This window comes from Amyelois transitella, chromosome 13, assembly GCF_032362555.1.
Source record: "Amyelois transitella isolate CPQ chromosome 13, ilAmyTran1.1, whole genome shotgun sequence".
In the NCBI taxonomy this organism is placed as follows: domain Eukaryota; kingdom Metazoa; phylum Arthropoda; class Insecta; order Lepidoptera; family Pyralidae; genus Amyelois; species Amyelois transitella.
In genome coordinates this window covers 3558931-3583878 of record NC_083516.1, presented here as the reverse complement: position 1 = coordinate 3583878, position 24948 = coordinate 3558931, and the positions used below count along the sequence as shown (strand labels likewise).

General features: G+C 35.0%; 1 protein-coding gene across 1 annotated transcript; it reads left to right on the top strand.

The window, feature by feature from the left end:
- Window positions 1-752: 752 nt before the first annotated feature.
- Window positions 753-24644, top strand: LOC106137034 (lissencephaly-1 homolog). Its single transcript, XM_013337773.2, has 10 exons — window positions 753-918; window positions 2370-2509; window positions 15212-15365; window positions 16503-16649; window positions 18917-19073; window positions 20002-20179; window positions 20491-20626; window positions 21018-21173; window positions 21618-21813; window positions 22081-24644. Exons 2-10 carry the CDS (start codon window positions 2472-2474, stop codon window positions 22152-22154), a joined length of 1236 nt encoding a protein of 411 aa, XP_013193227.1. The 5' UTR covers window positions 753-918; window positions 2370-2471; the 3' UTR covers window positions 22155-24644.
- Window positions 24645-24948: the final 304 nt, after the last annotated feature.

Sequence of the window (24948 nt, the reverse complement as noted above, 5' to 3'; positions counted from 1 at the left end):
AAAGTCACTACAAACACTCAACGAAATTTTAAAAATAAAACTAAATAAATATTAAGTAAAAAATTAAAGCATATTCACATTCACATATAACACCCTTAGTAATTTTAATGTGATTTGTAATTTAATAGAAATATAAACATGAAGACATGCTATGGAGGTGTAGCCAGCGTGCCATCGTTAAGACCCATGTGTCTAGCTGTTATATTTTTACCTAAATTTGTTTGTAAGTTTCTTTTTTTGCCTAGCATTAATCCCAATTATATCCTTACCTTTCTGGAAAAGAGCATAGGAAGCGCCTTGACGACCATGATCCTGGATTGGGTAAGTCAGATTTTTACACGAAACCTCAACATGTTTTAATTTCTTTACCGTAAGAGCATCGATTAACACTTACACTAATGTACATTCATACATACTACATACAATCACCTCTATATCCCTTGCGGGTTAGACAGAGCAAACAGTTTTAAAAATACTGAAATGCCACGTTCAGCTGTATGGCTCAATGATAGAATTGCATTACAAATAGTAATCACCCATCTCCTACAAGAAGAATCTCAAGTTTATTAGGCATTTCCTTTGTTGCCATCGCCATTTAAGCGCCAGGAGCTACACGGCACTAAGCCTACGAGTGATCCAAATAGGTTGTTCGACGTTCGAATTCGAACAGTAAATCGATTGACTTGACAGGAGAGACAGTGCGAGTCGAGTCAATAATCGGTGGAAGTTCGAGATGCGAGTTGGGTTGATTCAGTTGATTGTATTCAGGACGGATCGAGTTGAGGCACGCACTGCTTGCAACCATCAAAACGGAAAGTCGAAATTGTCGAATTGAAAACGGTCTTTCGTGTGATGTGTTTTTCTCGTGTGTGATTATTTATTTGGAACACAAGTGCAATTTTAAGTGTATTGTGTTTTGTAAGTATGATTTATATATTACGTTTATCATTTATTAAAATTTGAAACAATTTAAATTTGCTATGTACTTAGATAAATTGCCTTACATTTTTGTGTTCAATATGGCCGTTCTTTCGGATTTGTTTCTTATTTTGCGAATTCTTGGATAATCGTAATTATTTGAGTACTTTTGACGATGGGATTTGAATAAACTAAATAATTATCTATTTAGATTTGTTTTTCGTAGATGTGGCAAAATGACAGTAAATGCATTGGTTTTGACATTTGAGTTTCTGAGTCATTCACAAATCAAGGGTTTTATATTCATGTATGTATTCTTAGTTATATTATATTGTTATTTAATTAGGTATTTTACCTAATCAAGGAAGCTGTAACAAACATTATCGTTTTATCTTTTCTGTCAGTGCCGTCCTCAGCACTAAATTGCAGTACATATTTGTTTGAAGTAGGTATGAAAAAATCAAAAATATCTTTAGAAGACTGAGGTTTTTCATTAAAACATAAAATTAAAAAAATGTATATAAAAACAACAGTCTTGGATCTAACATCCACCATTGAAGTGCTGAAGAAGCTCTGGTACCTTATATGATTCAGTGTCTAATTCACTCCATTATTGATGTAAGTTCTGTATAACTTGTAAGAGGTAAAGACTTAATTAGTGTGAAACAGGATTATTATAGTTATTATCTAAATCAATAATGACAAGCACCCTTAAAAAAGGGTCTATGCACATCACTGGCTTGGGCTGCCAATAAATTAATTTTAAGAGTAACTTTTAGTGATGAAATATGCAAGATTATTATTAATTTATTAATATACTTAATTGTTGAGTCTAACATGTGAATAGTGATATTGATAGGTTTTCTTGACTACCAAAACAATTAGGTATAGTCCATTTAGATTCCCATGTCTAAAGTAGTCAAAATAAATTTAACAATGGTTTTCAAAAAGTCTTAAACTAGTTAACAGTTAATTAAGCAGGTTGGTAACTGAGCAGTATTACTAACAGTTTTATGGCTTTGTTATGCAGCACCAAAATAAATTTACCCTTGACATAGAAGCCATATAAAACTTTTCATTAGTCAGCTTAAATTACTCACATTAACAATTAAATGAAATCTTGCAAGGTTGCTAAAATTAACATTAACTTATTTATTAATAAGGAGTTGTAAATGTTTATGCATTTTTTTACCATAAAAACAGGAAGTGCAGTCTTCATAAAAATCAATAGCTAAGGTACCTACTTTAATTAATGATGCAAGTCCATGAGACTTTAATTTTATCTTATCCACCTTATCTGATCAGGTTACAAACTTTACTATTATTACATCACATTGCACAGAAAGATCATAAATTAACAGGGCAGCCTTGCTTGTTCAGTGTTTTATCATTGTGTATGTGTTGTACATACTTAGTGGATAGTGGTTCTAATGTAATAATGTTGTACGCAGGTGTGATAATGGCAACGGTAGTCCTGCCGTCGCCCGCGTGAATTTGTAAGACTAGTGCAGTGAAACTCCCGGGCCCGCCGCCTTACGCGTCACCCGACCACGATGAAAATGGTGTTGTCACAACGGCAACGAGAGGAGCTGTAAGTACTTTTAAACATGACAACTTATGATGGTCCAAATTCTATTCATCATTTCAGAATTTTATTTATTTTTAATGCACTGATTATGTATCAATGCCATATTGAAACCATATTGTAAACAAACAGAAATAAAAACTTCTATTTAAAATATGTAGCACCTTTGTACTACAATTACTGTATTGTATTAAATGCTCCTGTATATATTTTTGTGTACATAAATAAATAAATAAAATATAAAATCTTTACCTATTGAATTGTCAAAATATATTGCTTTCTATATAAGCAGTAGGGTCAGATTGACTGTGAAGTGGATTTACTAAGTCCAATTATGAGTGTTTCGATTAAAAATATTAATACATAAGTCATCTTATGTTAGGTGTTTATAATTAGAGAGAGTGATCAGTGTAATCTTTGACTGAAGCATATGATGGTGTCAATTCTTTACTTTTCAATATATAAATTAGGGTTTCCTGCAATTTATACATAGAAAATTAGTATTAACTGTGATGTTTAAAAAAAAACAGAAAGTAAAATACAGAAGAATAATACATATACATATAATCACGTCTATATCCCTTGCGGGGTAGACAGAGCCAACAGTCTCGAAAAGACTGATAGGCTATGTTCAGCTATTTGGCTTTAAGATAGAATTGAGATTCAAATAGTGATAGGTTGCTAGCCCATCGCCTAAAAGAAGAATCCCAAGTTTATTAGCCTACCCCTCAGTCGCCTTTTACGACATCCATGGGAGCGAGATGGAGTAGTCCTATTCTGTTTCTATTGGTGCCGGGAACCACACGGCACAAGAAGAATAATTAATCTCTTAATTATTCTATGGTTGACTGGATGAGATCCCTAAATGGGATAAGTCCGCCTTTGTTTATCTTGTCTTACAAATTTACTGTAATTTTATTATTTAATTTTAACAAACGAACAAGCATAAAAAAAACAGGCCGTGCCACATTGTGTCATGTTAAGAATCTGCTTTATCAAACAATCGAGTTTCAATAAATTCGGTCAAGCAAATAGTTGCGGAGGCAGCAAGGTCGAAACGGTAACGAAACATTACCAATATTTTACTGGAAACTTTCCAAAATAGTTTATCATTATTGCCCTTTATATTAAGAGTTCCTCACGACTTTTTTGTCGTTCTTAATCCATCTTATCCCGACGTAATGTACATACGGCAACTTAGATTGAATACACATATTGTCCAACACTTAAAAAAACGTAAGTGATGTAGGAATAACGAAAGTCATGGAACATCGGTATCCTGCAGGTCTAAAGAATTAACTCTTCTTAAATTAGAGAAAAATTAACGGAGTAAATATGTTTGGTTTCTTTTCTAAACATTTTCTATTTTTAAAAACTAAGATGGCCTAAAAATAAATCTGTCTCACTCTCAATGCAACCTTTTGTTAATAAATTAGTGAAATTATACTAAAACGAAAACTAAGTTCAATATATGTACTTCAATCAAATTACATATTTCAATTTGATAATACTAACGTAAAAATTAGACATTAATCGGTAACGAATCCAGTTGTGTAACCGTAATTTAACGATAGATTTCCTTCCGTGTCTAACTGTAGTGTATTGTGTGTTAGTCTCGTACCTCGCTAACCAATTGCAGATAAAAACCCAAGTTAATACGATTTTTCTAATTTTGCAATATAAAGTTACGTAACTATTTCATTTTTAAGGTTCCTTTCAGTAGGTACCAATGTTATGTATCTTTATGTTCCTTCAATATTATAATAATTATTTCCGTAAAATAAAAGAGAAAAATATTAAGAAACGCATTAATTATTTATATTAGCTATTTATTCAACTAAACTCAGTTTCTGTAGTGACAATCCATGACGGAAGAATAATTTGTCTCGCTTGTCTTTATCTTCTTTTTTATAAAACGCGCCACCCAAGCTTCCCCAAATAGATTGCTTGTGAACCACACTATTACCGGTGGGTGGCAGTGGCACCGTAGGTACCGGTGGTGTCGTCGCCAGTAGCGGAGCCCCGACCTGCGTGCCGACCTTTGAAAGTAACAGTGTTCTTAGACAGAAGTCAATGACCTCACGGCGCCTTTTTCTGCTCCATTCCAGGCGTCCGATGTTCAACTTTCTTCATAAACTCCTGTAAGAATATGAAAAGAAAAACTGCGCATATTACAGTTATACTTACTAAGAGTAGATATAACGTCAAACAATGCAATTAAATTTTATCAAAATTATTTTAAAAGTCATACCTACTGTATCTAATAAGAAACCGAATGACCTGTTCTGTCTGTTGTTAATTTAACAATATTGTAATAATGATTGTGCAAGTTTGAAACTACATCGACTTTGTTGCAATTTTGCAAACTATCATATTGGTCATCATGCAAATAGCATCCCATTGCATTGTCAGTCGTGAACCGTGGCCTGAATGCCCTATCGCATTCCACCTTCCAACGTACCCTTTAACTTGTTCGAAGTGAAAGGAAAGCCACGATCTAGCTATTATATAAAATGTGATTTAGACAAGCTGTTCACACGGGGTATTGTTGCTCTTATTTGTATAACTCGTCCAAGGCAACAACCTGTCCAAATAATGTCAGTACCTGTGGTTGGTATTACGAGAGTTACATTATTTTTGTTCTTATCATATTTTTTTATGTTAATGACATTAGGCATGTCGTGATGATTTATTGATAAATAAATAGGATAAATTTATTTTGTTAATTTGCAAAATTCCGTAGAGTAATTACAAAGAGTCTTGACTTGTCTATACAGAGTTACATACATACGTCTTTGTCCCTTGCTAGGTAGACAGAGCAAACAGTCAGTCAAGAAAAGTCCGAAAGGCCACGTTTAGCTGTATGGCTTTGTAATGCAATTGAGATTCACATAGTGACAGGTTATAACCTCATCGCCTACAAGAAGAATCCTATAAAGAGATGCTGAATGGTATTAGTGTCACACATCACAAGTAAGACATATTGATGTTAGTGTCCCCAAGCTTAATTTCTTATATTACAATGATCACAGATGGTAAATATTCGACCTTATTTTTTCGCTCTCCAACTATATTCATGATTGCAAGATGAAAATTCTGGGCACGTCCATCAAAACAAATATTTGCGTCGTCATGGCTAATAGTAACTATTGCTTGCGTTAGTTTTAAAGTCTGCAAGCCGACGCTAAAAATGGCTGTCCATGTAATAGGTACTTGGCGTTCACATGCTATAAAATAAATAATCCAAGCTCCCACGGTTGGCGTCGTCGATAACCCGCAAGGGCAATCAATCCTTGGGAATTTAGCATTAGTAATTAGTGCCAGTTGTCCTTTTGTGATGTGTTTAGTCATCCAGAAAAGGAAAGTATTCCTTTGCGTTACCCCTAAAAACCACACTGCTAATTTTTACTGAGAATATCTATAGTCTACACTATTCCTCGTTCCGTTTGAATCCGCTGCGTAACAAATCGGGGTCACCGACCGCATCTGTTGATTAAAAATAACGATCACGAATTAAAACCAGTAGACAAATTCGCTAAATTAATGGGTACAGATCTCAAATCGATTGATGTAACTTCTGTCTAACTTACCATTGCGTTATGTGCAGTAAAAGTTCTTTAAAGTTAATCCATATTCAATTCAAATTCAAAATTCAAATTCAAAATTTTTATTCATTATTATAGGATACTATATATCGCTTAATAATTGTCGTTTAACAACATTGGTTGACGTCAAATAAATTACTTAAAAACTAAGTTTACTGCCGCTTCCAAGGCGTCAGTGCAGAAGAAGCGGTAACAAACTGCACTGCAGCATTTTCTTCAACAACGTCAACTTCACAATATTAAATTATACTTAGAATAGAATGTGGACGGGAGAATACATTGTTCAAATTTATATATTTATGAGATTTAATATTGAAAAAAGAAAAATATATATATGTATATATATATTTTATGGATTGCCAATTTTAAAAAGATTTATGTACAGAGTGTACTGAAATTTTAATTTAAGTTCAAATTAAACTACAATTAATAATAAAATCATACATATAATAATGACTGATGATGTTTGTACTCGAAAGATATTAACAAAACATCGACATCGACGATCTATATAAGACCAACAGAAGACGAGAATGTGATTTTTGGGATTTCTTTCTGTCTGTATGTTTGTATTAATTATTACTGATATAAATGCGATTTTCTCAGATGGTGGTAAAACTTAAAAACTGGTAAACAAAAATTTCTCATTCCACCCTCTTAGGGGCCTCCTGTATTTCAGCTTTTTCAGTGAACACTATGGCTAACGAAATAGCGGGCAATAGCTAGTAGGAATGATATGCTCGTTTAATGCTTAACAAAGGTTTGATAGTAAAGAAATGATATACATTAGTAGCAAGTGCACAAAGGTCATACAGTCACAACTCAATTCACCTGCCCCCGTAACATGGCGCGAGCGCCGCTGTTTTTATCGCGCGAAAAACTATCGCTGTTTCATTTTGTTCTATGTCGTGAATCGGGTACAAGTAATATGTTTGCTTATTATGATTCTTAGTGACGTAACGACTAATGAAACTGCCATATATAAATAAATAAACTATATTCATCTTATAATTTAAGAAGTAAGTACTTACATTTTAAATGCGTTTTAATTAAGTAGGTTAAATGCAATCTTACTTAACTTACAACAGCTAACTACTTTTGGGAATAACAAATCTTTTTCCGAAACTCTTGATTATCATTACCGTTTCCGTTTTGTTAATGACAAAAAGTAATCGATTGATTTTAAAGTCAATATTTGAACTAGTAATCTATTGTTGTATCCTGTAGACACGGATGTCTTCTTTGGTTTTCATGGAACTCTGCCGGCGCGGAAATACCATTCAGGTGCGAAGATAAGGAGGCACTTAACACCAGTTGATAACGTGTTATCGATTTAAAACCTGATTTTATTTACTGTTAGTGGTTTACATGAATAATTCAGTGTGCTTGTTGGTTTTTTTAGGCTTCGTATTTTAGCAACATAAGGTATCGAAAGCATCGTAGCGCATTCTTGTCGAAAACACAGCTGCTATCTTCAAGATTCCAAATATTTGCAGCCTTTACGTTTGGCTTCTCACTTTTGCTCATATTCGTAAATGTCTAACATAATGTATATGAATGGCCTGGCTTTTCAAGCACGAAATCATGCGCTATTTTTTTGATAAATTATTAAATTGGGCTTATTTAAATCCTGTCTCAATAGATTCATAAATTAATCCTTGTTACTTTTCCAAGGTTCAAATAATATGCTGATTATTTTCTCTCACATTGTCAGACAAAACAGACAAACTTGTTCTAGACATTATTCTCTTAAAGTTATAACCGCCAAAAATATTTGAGAAAACAACAGTGAAAGTGTACCAACAGCAACGTACGCCGGCTCTAGTGTAATTTATTCAAATAAGTTGGTGATGACTATCTCTTTGCGCCTTCGAACACCCATTGGCTTATGAACCAGGTCGAATCGAGAGTTGTCTTACTTTTGTACTATTGGCAAAAAATGCTTACGTCATAGATTATTACCATAATCGATCAAGATCATAATCCGCCTTGCGTAACAAGAAAACGTTGCTAAACATTGATCACAGAATCAGATCGCGCCCATTCATATGACATTGTTATGGGCGCGAATGTAAACAGGAATATGCAGCAATTCTGGTAGGGTGTTCTAAAAATGTTTGAGATTTTCTCGTCGAGACTCCAATTGATGGCCTTGCTATTCACTGATCTCGTCGATTGTTCTTCATAGGTAGTTATTTTCCAACGACATCGGTAACCTGTTCAACTAGGTGAGTCATCAGTGTATCGTCTGATACCCACTTGCATCAATGTCAACTTGTTCATATTGGTTCATTGTTCTGTGTGGTTGAACTAGATACATCGTTTTAAGAATTGGTGTTTCCTCTCATTCGGCATCTATCTATTCATTTGGCAACACAATCTAATCATTTGGCAAATATCGATTAATGTGTGTGGTTTTCAGATCGTTTAATTTATTATCAGTTACGGGGATGCTAAAGCATTTCGAAACATTTTGCTTATAAAAGTATTTTTCAAAGTTTATCTGTCTGATCGTCTAGGTAGATTTGATGTTCTGTCGCATTTCTAACATTATACGAGTGAAAATATGCATATCTGGTGTCTGCATAAAGAGCTACACATTGATTGTCATTATACATATTCTAGGAATTGCGTTAATGTCTTTTTTACTTGAATAATTCCCATCATCAAGAAACAAGATACGAGTCATTGTAAGGTCCAAGACCCGTTGTCCATCCGCTAAACATCTTGTGGATCGCAAGGAATGCAGTCCAGTCAATGTTATATTGCAGCTTTCTGCATATACATACGTCGAGAGCTGTTTCTATAGTTGTAATAAAATTATAACTGGTCTACGTCTGTACTTACAGAAGGTATCTAGGGATAACATTTATATAGGTGCTTTATCTAGGCTTTGGACTACTTAAAAAAAACTCAATACTAAGTAATTTTTAAATTCATTCGCTTTTCCGCAAGCCCTGCAAAAATTTATTATAGATAAGATCATTAAAACAAGCAGCAAGTTGCAGTAAAAAGAACAGGGAGAGAGAATGGTGCAATACCGTTGATTGAATCTACAAGTAAGATGTTTGTTCTTTAATTTGTATGGAAGGTCCATAAGTTATCATTGATCTGCTCATACCGAGAATAATAAATTTTGCTTAACCATCTTGCATTTAAAACTAAATCAATAGGATAGATTTATTAAGATTAACGCATGTCACTATCTACCTTGTAACAAACAGATAGACACTTAGCGATGCTATCTGTATCTTTGAATTGAATTTATTTATGGAACCTCATCACAAACATTTTATGTAGTTAATGTATGTAGTTGAACATTATGATAAAATAACAACTGATTGCTTTTTATTCACAAAGTATCTTCAATATAATAGTAAAATTGTCATAGATCTTTCAAAACCTTTTTTTGAAACAAATAAAATTATCGTTTCCTTTTTTTTCCATTTGGTTGAACATCCCTTAAAAAATCCTCGTTGTATATAAGATATTATCAAGACCCGATTATTTAACAGCGAGACCCAAATAGTTATAATCGCCTTCTGTGTATCACCATCCAGAATCAATAATTTCAGAATCTAGCAATAATCATGTAATATAAAGAGTAATGTGATTATGTGACATTTTATTTATATTAAAAACCTATTAAATGGCATGTCTTTGACCTTTCCCTTAACAAATTACCACGACTTTTCACGTATAACATCGCCTGGTTTTCCCCCAACCTCGGCCACCCTTGTTTTACTTGCCATGAAACCGGCCTGAGTGAATTAAAGTCGTGAGAGTTAAATGTTGGGGTCAGGAAAATATTTTCGCTTTAAGTAGGATGATCATGTGGTGTGCATGTAAGCTTTAAAAGTAAAATAATGTGGCAGACTTTCTTAATTAAATTGCTAATGCAGTCTTCATCATCTCAAGAGCAACAAACAAGTGCTACTAGGCACAACAATATGTACGGTATTTACAAACTATGGCTGCGTTTTCATTCTTAAAATCACGATCTTTTTCCATTATAAATTTTTTATTAGGGTTGGATTAAATATTGTATCTAAAGGAGGATTTCTACGTTTTAGCAAGAAGTAGTTTCATTTGTGTCATTAATGGTACCTACTGGTTGTGGGTACTAACTGTTTAATTAAAACCGACCACCGACCAGGCTATTCTATGTATTGTCAGTTGATCAGATCACGATCGGTCCGTTAGAATGTTGCTATCACCCAAAACTTTTCTGCTGCTTTACTGCGACTGTAGTATCTTGAATTACGTTAATGCTATTGATGATTTCGTGTTTCAATCAAGCATATGTTTCAAAATAAGATGTTGGATAAATAAATAAGACAGTTCTTGTTTTAAAATTGTCATTGATAGCATGGTAAGAGACTGTGAACCCTGGACAACTCTGTTAACTTCTACTCTCAAATCACGAAATCCTTAGCTAACAAGTTGTTGTTTATTGTATCAAGAAAATCATTCACTTGTTATTGCTTGAACCTCGAGGGATATTTATTGAATAGGCTAGCTACAGCAAAGGGATTCGCAGTGACGCAGTCAGCTTCTGACGTAGCAACCAACCGGCGTCTAGTGGGGGCGATCGATACCGAAGTCGCGTGGGCGGCCGCCCTATACAACCCCCACAAGAATTTTACCAATTCAAACCTTAAGACAAGCGCTAAAAGTGCATTTTCACTTAAATATAACGTTATTACAAACAACTAAATAATGAGAAGCAATAAATTTATCCCTCTCTTCAAGGCTGAAATCATAATATCGGTGTACATTTTAATACATAATAAGTAATCAGTTCTGTTTTAGGAAACTGATAATTTACTTGGTTAAAGGTCTAATTCATTTATAAATAAATGTGATTTGTTTTAAGGCTAACCAGAAACTGGACTAGTTTCTAGCCATCAAAACTATTCATTTTTAAAATTATGTATTAAGTATGATATTTTTTGGCGAGAAAACGTAACATATAGTTGAATGTTTGTATGCAATAACGACCTCATCCCAATTTAATTGTAACTACTATAAATTGAGCAATGAGCAAGAACGACCGTTACGTTTCACTCGTAGAATTGTAACGTTTGTGAAAACAAAAATGGCCGAACACAAAAACAGAAATTACTGGGAAAAGAGATCCAAGTAATGCGATTCTCTGCTTCGTCTTTCGTAATTGTACAACTATTGAGTACGCGTAACCGGTAAACAGCATTTATGAGTGGAGTAAGTAAATTAACAGTAGCCTCATGCAGTTTTCAAGTCATGTCTTGCGTATGTAAATGAGACGTTACGTTACGTGCTTCTCATATGTGTAACTCCATAAATGCTTCTGATGCGTAAATCGGTTCCTATTTTTGCTCCCACTTGTTCAAATCTTTGTTCAATTGGCCCTAATAAACTAAACATATCACACTGGGCATTCCATTGACCCTTAATACAGTCTTTATAATCAGTAGAAATTGCAATAAACAAGCAAAAAACATTTGCATTATTTTTATCCCGGTCAATTAGTTATCATTATCACTGAATGAGTAGGCCGTAGCTACAATTTTCTGAACTCTGTATTATAGACCGTACACAATACAATTGTAAACCGAATGAAGGTACAAAATTTAAAATGATGTGAAGATGTAATTTGTTTTATAGAAGGTAATGCACAAAGATACCTTGCACTGAGACTTGACCGAATAAAAAATACGTCAAGGACTTCAAGTGCTGCCGTGTTTTTAATTAAGAGTTATTATAAGCATTATTTATATATCTGATGTTAACAATGTACAATATAGTAAGTATGTAGGTTTCTTTCTATCCACTTACATAAAAAAAATTCTTAATTTTATCAATTTACATAAGATGGTATGGCTTTACTACTCATGTTTGATACCATTACCGCATATCTCTTTATGAGGCATCAAGTTCATAAGTCCTGGACCCGAGTAGGTACTAGTTCGCAATCACAGTCATAACGACGGAAATGTACCGTGAAAGTTATTTTCTCATGCGGTACCCGATCGGCTCGCGCCTCTACACACGATACCACTTTCGCTGGGCCCAAACACAACTGAATTCTAGTGTTGTCCAAAGTTAGAGATATAGCGACCAAATTTATCTTTATTCATATTAATTATTTTAAATCTCCTAATAAGATCTTACACAAGAAGTACAAGCTTTTGCCCTAGACACAATTAGGGGTCTCGGACACGCGTCGGTAGAGGAATCAGTCAAATCAAATCAAAGTATACGTAAACTAAATATACACGACCTGTTGTATAATCTCTTTTTTGAAACGGTTTACATAATACCTAGGTATAGTACAAAATTACAAATCCATAAAGTTCGCACAGCAATGGGCCACCTGCACCGTTGATATCTTTTCACTTGCGCTGGTGACTTGATTGCTCCCACGCGAACAATAGGGACACCCGCAAAACTGATTGTCTCGAAATTGATTCGGTTTCACTGGTACAAATTAAATAGAACAAGAAACAAATACGAATTTCAAGCCGATGAGAGAACTTGTAAGCACAGCAACAATTGGTTGTTTTATTCATTATACTATTTTCATGATCAAAAATTGATTACTTTGAAGACATAACATTTCAAACCTACCAACCGTTTTATCTAAAATAGTTATGTTTCAGTAATTCTATCCAAGGATTATTTATTACGCAAGCATAATTGAATTAAGAAAGTTACGGATATAGTTTGTACTTAAATGTACGCTGTCTTTATAATATTATGTTTGTTGTCACATACGTAGAGCTTATCGAATGTTACATCCATCCAGTTGATCCTGACTAAAAAATGTCTCTAAATTTATTTCCTCTCCGTAACATTATTGTTCCACTAAATTAGTTAAAATCGGATTGCACCCGTATATTAAAAACTCGGACAAGATTATTTAGGAGTTATCTTTCGCACTTTTATAACATTAATAATTTATAATCTGAATCAACTTTAGCTGTTTTCGTTGAATCTTTCAGTAGTGGTTTTTCTAACTCCAGGATTTAAAAAAAATTATTAGTGACATATGTTTTCAGATTCATAATAAATTTGCTTTCAAGATAAAACTATCACCCATACAATGAAAGCTTTGTTGTGTTATGTAAGTTATGCAAGAAATTGCTTATCGATTGATTGAATGGTTAAAACGCAAAATGACTGGTTTTTATACGAGCTGCTGGTAAGCGTGAAATTATTTGTTATTCTAATACACCGTTACTATAAGTAACGAGATAATTTATTGTGGCACCTTGTTACTGCACCTGACAACTACATCTTAATAGAAAGTCATCTAGTTTATTTAAATAGACATAGTGAGAGATTCGCAAATAGATTTCAGTGTTTCTCGTGTACTTGTTAATAACAAGTTCACGAGTATAATTGAAGAAAGTTTATCTGTAGAAGGTCTGGGCGAAAAGACCAACCTGCCTATGCTATGTTTATGTATAAATATCTCTTTGGCCAAGTTTATGCATATTGTAGATTACCTAAAAGATTCAAGTTCTCTTTCTCTAGGCCTCTGTATGCTTTAAGTCCAAACAATTTTACTGGACCTTATTGAAGGAACGGACTATATTACGGAGTTGGAACGTTCCTATAAGATGCTTTAGTTTATTAGAGTTACTAATTTCGAAATTTTTAGGACAGAAATAGTTTTTACAAAACTCGTTTTTATAACTTCAATGGCAGTTACACTAATGTTTTTGACGCTACATTACTGAAGTAGTCAACTAAGCCGGTGACCTCATCATTGATTTAAGACGTTGTGTCATTTGATTTACATCACACAAATACATATCACCCAAGGCGACAAAATTGTAAAAATTACGTTTTAAGAATTTGTGTAAAAATTTTAAACCGATTGTGTTTCTATTTGCTATGGAAAAAGATCTGTGTAAAAAAAGTGTATATGTCTTGGAACTTAAAATATTATAGCCTAAATTGTTAAGGTATGATCAAATATGTGATATAACTCTCGTTATGATATAAATTAATCTTGAATCCAGTCAAACACCTTTTGCTACTTCAGCAGTGCCATGATAAATTGATATAAAATGTCGTATGAAATTATTTAAGACGCTTACGTCATAACGACTGAAAATGAAGAAACACTAGTTCACTGTTTTCTTGATAAACCACTTCCTGAACTGCACATACTGGGCTCAGTAATTAAGCTCGTCATCTATGAAGGAAGCAGTAAATGTCTATTTCCTTGACGTCGACTCGACAAATTCTATCGAATGCGAGTAGTACGCCATACAAGGACAGCTTATCGTATTAGGACAAGTTTGTGGATATCCGCACAATTAACGAACTATTCGATAACGATGTAAATTTAAGTAGGTACCTTCGAGATAAATTGGCTATTACAAACTGATTTTGGATGAATTGAAGATCTTGTTGTTATAACTGTTAGAAATTTTATGTCTTTTCCTATTGCTCTTTCTATTCGGGATTCGTCTATAGTAAAATGTAAAGGATACCGTAATTTAAACCATAGTCTTATTTATTGGTATGATATAGATTTCAGCTATTATTTGTATTATTTACCCTAAATATTCCTTAATGTACCAGGATATCCTTTCGTTTCTTTTCACCTTCATGTGTGGTGTTTTTGTCGCAACTTTTTTACTACAACGAAGTCGATACTTGTAACCGCGCCCAACATCCGGTCTACGGCCATGTGGCATCTAAATTAGTAGAATAGGTAAATAAAATCTTAAGCTCTCAGAATAAACCATTTTAATTTTGAAAAGTGAAGTTCAAGGTTTGTTTATAATATCTTAAATTCCACATATGAAAAGTCAAACTAGATCAAGCTCCTGATTAACTTATAGTGGGTAGTTCTTACGATATGCTGCATAGTTCCAAGTGCCTTGTATGCTCAATCGATTGAGTACTGCTAAAAAGTCGTATATCAAGTTAGCAGTAGCAGTAGATCACCACATCTAATGTTATTCAATTATTTTGGAGAGATAGTTGAGACTGGAGAATTTATTATTATATTTTAATCCGTTGTTTTCAATGCAAGTTTCTAGTTACATAAATAAAAAAGTAATAACAAAGAAATATTATTTAACGTCATTTAATGTTGTTTCAGGAACAAAGCGATCGCCGATTATCTAGGCAGCAATGGCTACACGGACGCGCTGGAAGCGTTCAAGAAGGAAGCTGACATGACCGGCGAGATGGATCGCAAATTCGGCGGCCTCCTCGAGAAGAAGTGGACCTCCGTCATACGGCTGCAGAAGAAGGTAATTTGTTCTATCCAAATAAGGTTGCCAGAACATAGGCATTATGATTGCCTGTTCGGTAAAATTTATAGAGTTCAGTCTTTGTTAGACTATTTAATCATACCGCCGATCACTCACGAGAAAATACTTCGTTTACACGTCAACTTTGAGTTAAAAGGTCATTAGAGCAAGGCACGAAATATTTTACCCTAACCCAACGCCTCAAAATCCGGCCCTTTTACCCAAATGCCAAGCTAGCAGGTTTGTCCGGCTAGTACCTACCTCCGAATGATCTGTGAAAGAAAATAAAAACTTATTATCTTTATGTAAAACTTGCTTTCTTTGTGATTTGCAATCAAATCGTCTTAATTTTAATCATTCTTCGGCCAAAAAGCACTAACATAACGTAAAACATAATTTCGTAATTATAATCGTGACTCTTGTATGACACGACTGTATACATTCATAAAATAGTACCGGCTCTTATTTGTAAAGCATTAGTATTGCTTCATGGCAGTTAATACTTATTCCATTGTCTAAGGTTCTAAGCTGTTGCTAAACACGTCGTCGGCTCTTTAGAAGAGTTTAATGACATCTCACACCATCCCTAGCCAATGAATGCTATCGATCTACGTCGGCCGATTTGTCCCGACAGTACAGACAGCTTTAGTTTCTCTCATTTGAATTTAGAAGTAACGAACCTTCCTGAGAAATTTGTTTTTGAATTTCAAGTTTTATGGTGTTTAACATTTTGTTTATAAATTAATCGTTCAGTTGGTAGTGATCTTCACACTGGCAATTTCTGGGTCAGCAGTCTACACAATATTTCCAAGCGGGTCGTTGCGCCCAGTCTATCAGTGTCTAATCCTAATAACACTATTCCTATAGAATGGGAACATAATAAAGCTCGTGCCAAGGTGATGGTAATTAAATTGCTAATTTCGTATCGCGCGTCTTCAACCTTGCCCTAGTGGGGCATAAATGAGGAAATAGCATAGAATTTCTAAATTGGAATGTCGTGCATAATTCCATATTCCCAAAAATATTTAGCTCCTAAATTACCGTATATCACGTTGAATATAATTTACACTTAGTTGGCTACCAAATTATCCCATTAAAAACCAAATATTATTTAACACTTCTCATATTCTTTTGTAGGTGATGGAACTGGAGTCAAAGTTATCTGAAGCACAGAAGGAATTCATAGAGGGAGCGCCGACTCGTGGCAAGCGCACGCCAGCAGAATGGATACCGCGACCACCAGAGAAGTTCAGTCTATCCGGACACCGGGCCACCATCACCAAGGTTATACCTACATATACTATATATACCTTTATTTAGTTATTTAAGTAATTTAGGTATTGTTCGGAAGATTTACAGCATTAAAAATATGATCATGGCAAGTGGAAAAAAGTAGTCTCCGCCTACCCCTCCGGGAAAGAGGCATGTATGTACAAATCTTCACTTGGAGACTCATTTACGTTTCTCTGGCATTTGCCCCGGTTGCGTCCTCTATAGGGAAAAGCCTTCAACTTTAAAGTTGCCGGAGTATGTTGGTCAGCTATGAATGACTCTCATCTTCTGACCTATTTCCCCATCAAGCAAACCTAAGTATAAGGGTTATAGACTACTAGATGAAAGTGCTTCTTTAGTATAAGACGAAGTCGTTCTATTCTAAGGTGTAACCAACCAAGGTGCCATCGCATACTAACGTTTTTTTGCAATGCTATTTTTAATAACGCACTTAACGTTCCAAAAATGTAATTAGACAAAAGACGCCGTCGCCGTGAGATTTTCTGTCGATTTCATCATTCGCAGTGATGTAATGATTTTTTTTTTTAATAAAAGGGTCTTATTCATTTCCATGACCATAATTAAATTGAGTACATACATATTTCATCAACGAATTAGTAATTATTTAAATATTTACGATAATAAAGAAAACCGGGATAGGAACGTTATCTCCGATTCGCGGATTTTACCTGCAATTTACTAATTTAAAATAGTGGATTTACAATCATTTATGTTGCCGGCAAGTTGTCCCAATAATATATAATAGCAATACTGGTACTGATTTCAGAAAAATAATTTATAAATATTGCACACATAGGTACGCAGTTTAGGTGATTCTTAACATTGATGTTCTGAAACCTTGCATTATAGAACGTCACGTGATGTACACAAGGTTGAATAATTAATGATATAGTTAGTGACTGTATACATGTTTCTATTTACGCAAACGATACAAAACTCTTCTTAATTGTAAAGCTCATTCTTTACGCTAACAACAATATACACACTAAACCGCAACAAATAATTTAAAATTGCATTTTACCATTTGCCTGCACTGCGACAGTTTAGCATCGGCTATTGATCCCTCTCGTGCGAACATAGATATATAGTTGTATAAGTGTAAGGCTGAAGTGGTTAATTACCTTTTAGTAACTTGATAATAGAGCTCAAATGACAAAAGCTGTCGCCGTGTTACTAATAAAATTGTCTATAATACTTTATATTTGAACATCCTCCTACGATTTTATCGCAGGATCTAAAGGCGAGAGAGCAAATATTGCAGATGGTGTAAATGTTACGCCAACGGTTTTAACCAATCCAGAAATCAATTTAAGATAAATCTTAAAGTAAGTTTATTTTTCTACCAACATACAAGAACTTATTGTGCTCGGGCTGCTCCCCGGAGAGAGGACTGCTGGAACTAGCTGGAACTATCGCCAAGAGGATGATGTCTGCCTAATGTGTATTAACATTTGTGATGTAATAAAATAAAAAAATATATATGTAAGTTTAAAGAAAAGTTAAAAAATGTGTAGGGACGAACAATGGTTCTTTAGATGAAGGTCTATGTTAATAGATAATTTGACCACCATTCCCGAACAATAACATATTTTTACATTGCTTTGTATTGCCTGTCGTCTATCCAAAATATATTTTTTTAATATGCAAAGATACTAAACAAAAAGTGCCGTATGCCAATCATTGGCAACAGAAAGTAATTTGATGAAACGAAGCCTTTGTGTCGTCGCTATGCGTTATCCCATTAAGAAACTTACCTATTCAGACTTTCTACGTAAATGAAAGTTCATTCTACGCGTTCGGATTGAAATAAACAGGCATTGTCTAAGGGAGGGCATTGTCTCACTTTTTGCCATGCCATGGTTTCTCTGTATACGATGCGATCCGGATACGCAAGGGTTTATTTCCACAGCTGTCATCTTGATAGGCAAATAGTATGTAAGTAGGCTCGTGATATTTTGCGTATGGAGCGGTCCGGATCAGTAAAAGTGTAACAGATATTGAAGGAGAATGTAAGTACAGTGGGCTACATAGAAAAGTATTTTTGTATACTTTTCTGTATGGCCCACTGTTGGTACATACCATAAACAAAAGACACTGAATATGATCTGCACTCTATACAAACTTTAAATGTAATTTTTGTGAAAAGGAAAATTTCAAATTAAACCAATCTTCATAAAATCGTTCAAAATATCGCAATGTTTGAAGAACTTTTTTGTTTTGTTGTTTCAAACGTTTGAATATTTAATATTATGTTCCAGGTAATATTCCACCCAGTGTTCAGTTTGATGGTGTCCTCGAGCGAGGACGCTACCATCAAAGTATGGGAATTCGAGAGCGGGGAATACGAACGAACCCTGAAGGGCCACACCGACTCCGTTCAGGATATCGCATTCGACCATCATGGAAAACTGCTTGGTGAGATTTGAAATCAGATTTTATGTGTAAATAGAAAATTTGAGTGATTTTTTTGTTCAAGATGTTTTTTGCTCATTTCTCTTTGTTTGTGTTTATCTGGCATAAATTTGCAGTAACTGTGTGACCCGTTTGTCCATTTTTAATAAATTTTCGGGTATTTGTTTTTAGTTTTTGTACCTACATGTATTTGTAATATAAGTAATAATAAAAAAATATGAAGAAACATTTTAAAATACTTTATTGTTATAGAAAACATTAAACCAAACGAATGGTTATTGTAAAGGTGTAGTAATGACTTTCAGATTGTGGTAGGTATACTTTTTGTCGTATTTCCCATAGCCAGTACTAAATCCGACATTTGTTTACGTTCTGCTATTCGTTAGACGCCTCAATATGTTTAAAGTTGTTCACGTGCGATGCTGCCCATGCTATTTCGGTATTTATCTATTTTCGGATAACAACAAACATTTAACACAGACTACGATCCTATCGTAAACTTTTGATCAATAATTTATGCTTTTGATCAATATTGTTATGTTTCGGGTTATAGCAACTACAGGCGTAAGTGCGTAGTTTTGTGCCAGGGTAGTAACAATTGAAAACTCTTAGTGGCTTTCGACATAAAAAGTATGAAACCGAGTTGTGCAGAAGTTTGTTCATTTGCACGTATGGGTTCATTTGCATTATGTTTGTATGGGACAAACATATCACGGCTTTATTCCTAACGGGGTATATTTTTTAACGACTCGAGAGCAGCTTTTAAGAATTGCAAGAGAAAATAGTTTAAAATGTCGCGCGCTATGGGAATTAGGTGCACTAGTAGTTATTGATTTCCTCTTTTTACCGCCAGCCATTAAATTAATACGAGGCACACTGCAATAAAAAAAGGCGTTGAAAAAATCTCAAACAGCAATGCACTCTGTTACAGTATCGTGCAGTGCAGACATGTCGATCAAATTGTGGGACTTCAACCAGACGTTCGAGTGCGTGAAGACGATGCACGGTCACGACCACAATGTGTCTTCCGTCGCGTTCTCTCCAAGCGGCGACATCGTCTACTCGGCCAGCCGGGATAAGACCATAAAGGCATGGGAGGTTGCCACTGGGTAAGTTTTATATTAAGAAAATAGGCTCGCTTTCGTTAGTGTCTGTACCTTTGAATTACAAAAAAAGGTTTTAGGGGATGATTGGCGGGCATGCTAGACCACAAATGTTTCGATGACATTCCCAATTTAATTGGAAACGTAACATCAAACCTTTAAATTCATGAAGTACCTTCTCGACGGATGTTAATCCCGTATGGGCGGACAGCAATAACTGTGGTCACGTGATTTTGAAACAAATCTAAAATCCAATTTAATTATAAAATCTATAATCTATCTGTGTAAAGATATAATTAACGGTTTATTTTATACAGGTACTGCATCAAGACTTACAAAGGTCACCGCGAGTGGGTGCGAATGGTTCGCGTTTCTGCCGACGGCATGTTGCTGGCGTCCTGCTCCAACGACCAGACTGTACGCATCTGGAACGCTGATACCAACGAGTGCAAGGTGATGAGAATACTTTCGACTAATTCATCCTCTGATAGAATTAGAGTAAAAGATTCACAGTGTACTATTGAGACCTTTTTATATATAGGGGTACTTTATTTTCTTTTAATACTTTGGCGCGAAGCAGTTGAATTTTTTGTTATTTACGTTGCGATCTAAGAGCGTCGGTGATCGAACGGCGAAGATGCTTGAATTAATTAGTGATTATAGCCACATGCACCCCTCGGGCGGGAAGAAGAACTATAATCGTTAGCAAAAGGTCCTTGACATTGAAGGACAATGAGTTAATCGTTTCAGGGTTCCACTTTTCCTTTTTTACTCGGATCCGTTATCACCGCATTACGAAAACCTTCAAAAGTAGGTTTATACTAAAAGTGTATTTGCGTGACAGATGGAGCTCCGCGAACACGAGCACGTGGTGGAATGCGTCGCCTGGGCGCCGGAGTCGGCGAGCGCCGCCATCAACGAGGCGGCCGGCGGAGACAACCGCCGCGCCACCCACGCCGGGCCCTTCCTCGCCAGCGGCTCCCGGGACAAGGCCGTCAAGGTATACCACACAGCCCACACACGTTGATTGGTCTGGCTAGATTACATATAGACACATAGCTAAGAGTAGTGAGTTTCTGTCAGATTGCAATAAACCACGAGCGATGCGATCTAGAGCGAGAAAACCTGACTTGCCCAATCCAGGATCCATGGAAAAAGGCATACCCCAGGCTCCTCTCCAGAGTAATGAAGATGCAATCGTGTCTCAGGCCAGGAGGAAGAAGAAGACAGGCCACGCGACCAATGCCGTGGAATAGGCTAGTACACTATAAAGTCCTTTTTTACGTCCTTTGAAATATGTACCATTTCAAAATTTTATGAATATTGTCATAAAAGAGAATCTCCCGCCTGATTCTAATGTCAAGCGATGAACTTTACACCACCATTTGATTACCACAAGGCGACCGCCACAATATATTTTCTCAACGTAACAATACCATTTCAGATCTGGGACGTGAGCACCGGACAGTGCTTAGCGACGCTGGTAGGGCACGACAACTGGGTCCGCGGGGCCACGTGGCATCCGGGCGGCCGATACTTACTCACAGCCTCCGACGATAAGACATTGCGAGTGTGGGATGTCGCCCACAGCCGCTGCCTCAAGACGCTCCTAGCGCACCAACACTTCGCCACCAGCCTAGGTAACTATATCGATACTTACTCACAGCCACTGATATTATAGTGTCAAGTGAATAATAATATAGATGAAGCTGCAGAAGTATGCAGGTTTGTAGGTAGTGAAAACGTAGTAGGTTCTCGCTGCCTACACCTCGGGCAAAAATCGGTGATCATAATGTATTAACGCACTAAGCAAAAGAATTAGTACCATTGTAGGCATTGTCTTGCATGAAAAATTTATATTAAATTTTGACACAGATAATTTATTGAGTAAAATTATTTTGTTGCAGATTTCCACAGGAGCTTGCCATACGTGATATCGGGCAGCGTCGACCAAACGGTCAAAGTCTGGGAGTGTCGCTAGGAGCGTTGCCATTTTAGTAACCTAAACTCACCGATGATATCTTTATCATTATTTTTCACATTTATAGCTGCAATGAGGACAATGAGTTGCGATTTTAATGATCAAATCATTTTATAATGGAAGAATAGTTTTGATAATTTATGAATGCTCATTGTACTCTTCTTTCGTTTGCTTGACGATGCTATGTCCTACTGGATTGGATTCGTCTACTGTTCATGTCACACACGTCTTCAGTTTATAGTCGCACATTCCATTAAATTGTAATGGTTCATAGTTAGTATCTGTAAAACGTGACGAGTATACATTTTCGATAATATGAAGTAGAAAATACAGCGGCATAGCATCGGTCACGGACCAGACCGGAACGATAGAGTGAGGCGTCAAAGCTGTGTTATAATTTAACAATTCATTACTCTTGTTTTATTTTATAGTTATTTTTATTCCTAAGCGCGTTTAGATATAAATTTTATTTGTTAAAGTAGTTAATCATTTCTTAATGTCAACTCTAGGAAAACTTGTACCTTGATTTGTTTATTTGATAATTTAGTTTTATTAAATTTGATATCGATGGTTATTCATGACAATCAAGCGGGGGATCAGTAATTTTCCCGCGGAACACTCGCGGCGAAGCCCCACATCTGCCATTAAGAAAGCAACATTGTCGTTGGTCTCTGCTCGACACGGTGCCCATTATGTTTGTTTGCACCAGTGCTAACATCATCAATGGTCACCCAAGGGGACTCAACGAATCTGGACGTACTATATACTATCGCGTTTGATATTCGGGGATGTTTAGTGCTTAGCGCTTTTTAGCATACAGAAGTTTCATAGGGACTTATTTTAAGTTTTGGCAATTCAAAACTTTAACTATAAGTTAGAGAGTTTTATTTTAAAGTTTCTAATTATTTATTTACATGTTCAATGTTACATTATACGTCGCAAAACGAATTTACTGTTCAGTACAGAGTGAAAAGCTAGGTAATTGCTAACAATGCAATTATTAAACATCATTTGATTTTATTCTAAGGCGTTTTCGTTTGATGTCATACGAAAATTTTACGTAAATTAAAGTGTGTGATATATAATTAAAATTTTAATTTTCCGTCATCTTTGTGGTAGCTAGATGCTGAGATTAAAGCCTATATTATGCCGGAATATTAGTTATTTATTATGGTTATGAAGAATTGGGTTGCCTGCTATTTTCTACTAGAATTTAGTCGTAGTGTTAGTTGAAGTATGGTCATATTAGAAGCTTTGCCGTTCATGGATTACTATGTACATTACAACTATTACAATAACAGTCGCCCCTATACCGTGCTAGGTTAACTAGTGCTTACGCTTCTGTTAGTTCCGTGTATCACAATTATTAGATGCTCCACCTACAACATTGCGTTACATAGCACGGTGTCGCGCTGTTTATCATTATAATCATTACACTCGCTTAATCAATGTAAATTCGTAAATACACAATGACCAGGGGGATTATTACGAACATGGTAATTGGAGAGAGCAGGCCCCTTATTCACATTGTCCTAGTACTCTATCTCATACCAAACTTGCTAGTATGTTTTGATGACTAATAGATTTTATCGATAAGTAACAGTTTTTGGCGCTCGTGAATGAGGGGTAAAAATCATTGTCAGCTAACTTGTTCAGATATTGTCTAAGAAATTTGAAGTACATTCTAGTCATCTGAAATCATTTTCTAAAGTTGATAGTACAAACGCAATGTTTGTGTAAATGATCTTGTTTGTATACTCTATTCTATAGTTTCTGTTTTATATTTCTCATAAACACAGTAACGGAAATTTTTACTTCGCATAAATTTTACTATACAATTAAATTTCATGTGTACAAAACTTGCTCTCTCTTTAATTACACAATCAAATAAAATGTGTCTTGGTGTAAAATAAAAATATTATAATTAATACCTATAATCTCTTTGACATACGGCAGTTGCCTATTATTTGAAGCTTGCTTTGTTAAAATAAGATGTTTGTATTACAATTATTGAGTAATGTAGGTAATAACTGCACTCATCTCATAATATGCTTACCATAAGTATGATATCTTTGTACCCATAACGCAAAATTCTCTCTAGTGGCTTTTTGTAATGTAAGGCATCAAGTGATTAATGCCAAGGTCAAACCTGGTGATTGATGTATAAGTACTTATGTATTCATTAGATACACACAACAACTCTTTAGTTTGATTGGAATCAAATATTCTGAATGTATTGGTAAATTTGTATACTCAATTAAAACTGAAGAACTTTGCCTCTTAAGAAAAGGAGATGGAAAGTAGGTGAGTCTGAATTTGAATTTCATTCTGAATGTCATGACTCCAATCACATACTTAAAGAGAGAATTTTGCCTCAAAACTGTTTTTTTTTTTGTCGAAATTTATATAGAGAATATAACTACCAATATATCTTAGAATTTGGTTTAATATTTTCTGTAAATAAATCAATTAAATATCTAATTTATTTTACATTGCCATTGTTATTTATCTCTTTAACGTTTTGCCAATGTACTTGTTTGTATTTTCAATAATGTAATTTTTTATTTTCCTTTTTGTAACATACACAGTGAAAAGATTTGCTAAAAAGACCGCAACATCAAATTTACATAGATTTTCCCAATCTGTCTAAATATTGGATGATACTTAGTTTCTATTCTTCCATGCTGGTCTGGCAGCGGCCAGCTGCTTCCTATAACTTGAAGATTGTAAAAGTCAATCGAGGGAAAGGCCTAAATTTATTTAGGCCATGGGCAACAACGCATCTATCATTATC

Excerpts from the sequence above, each read along its gene's own strand:
- LOC106137034 (XM_013337773.2), top strand. The coding sequence starts at position 2,472 with ATGAAAATGGTGTTGTCACAACGGCAACGAGAGGAGCT. Across the intron at positions 20,627-21,017 it reads CTGATACCAACGAGTGCAAG|ATGGAGCTCCGCGAACACGA; the intron begins GTGATGAGAATA and ends TTTGCGTGACAG. Across the intron at positions 21,814-22,080 it reads ACACTTCGCCACCAGCCTAG|ATTTCCACAGGAGCTTGCCA; the intron begins GTAACTATATCG and ends ATTTTGTTGCAG.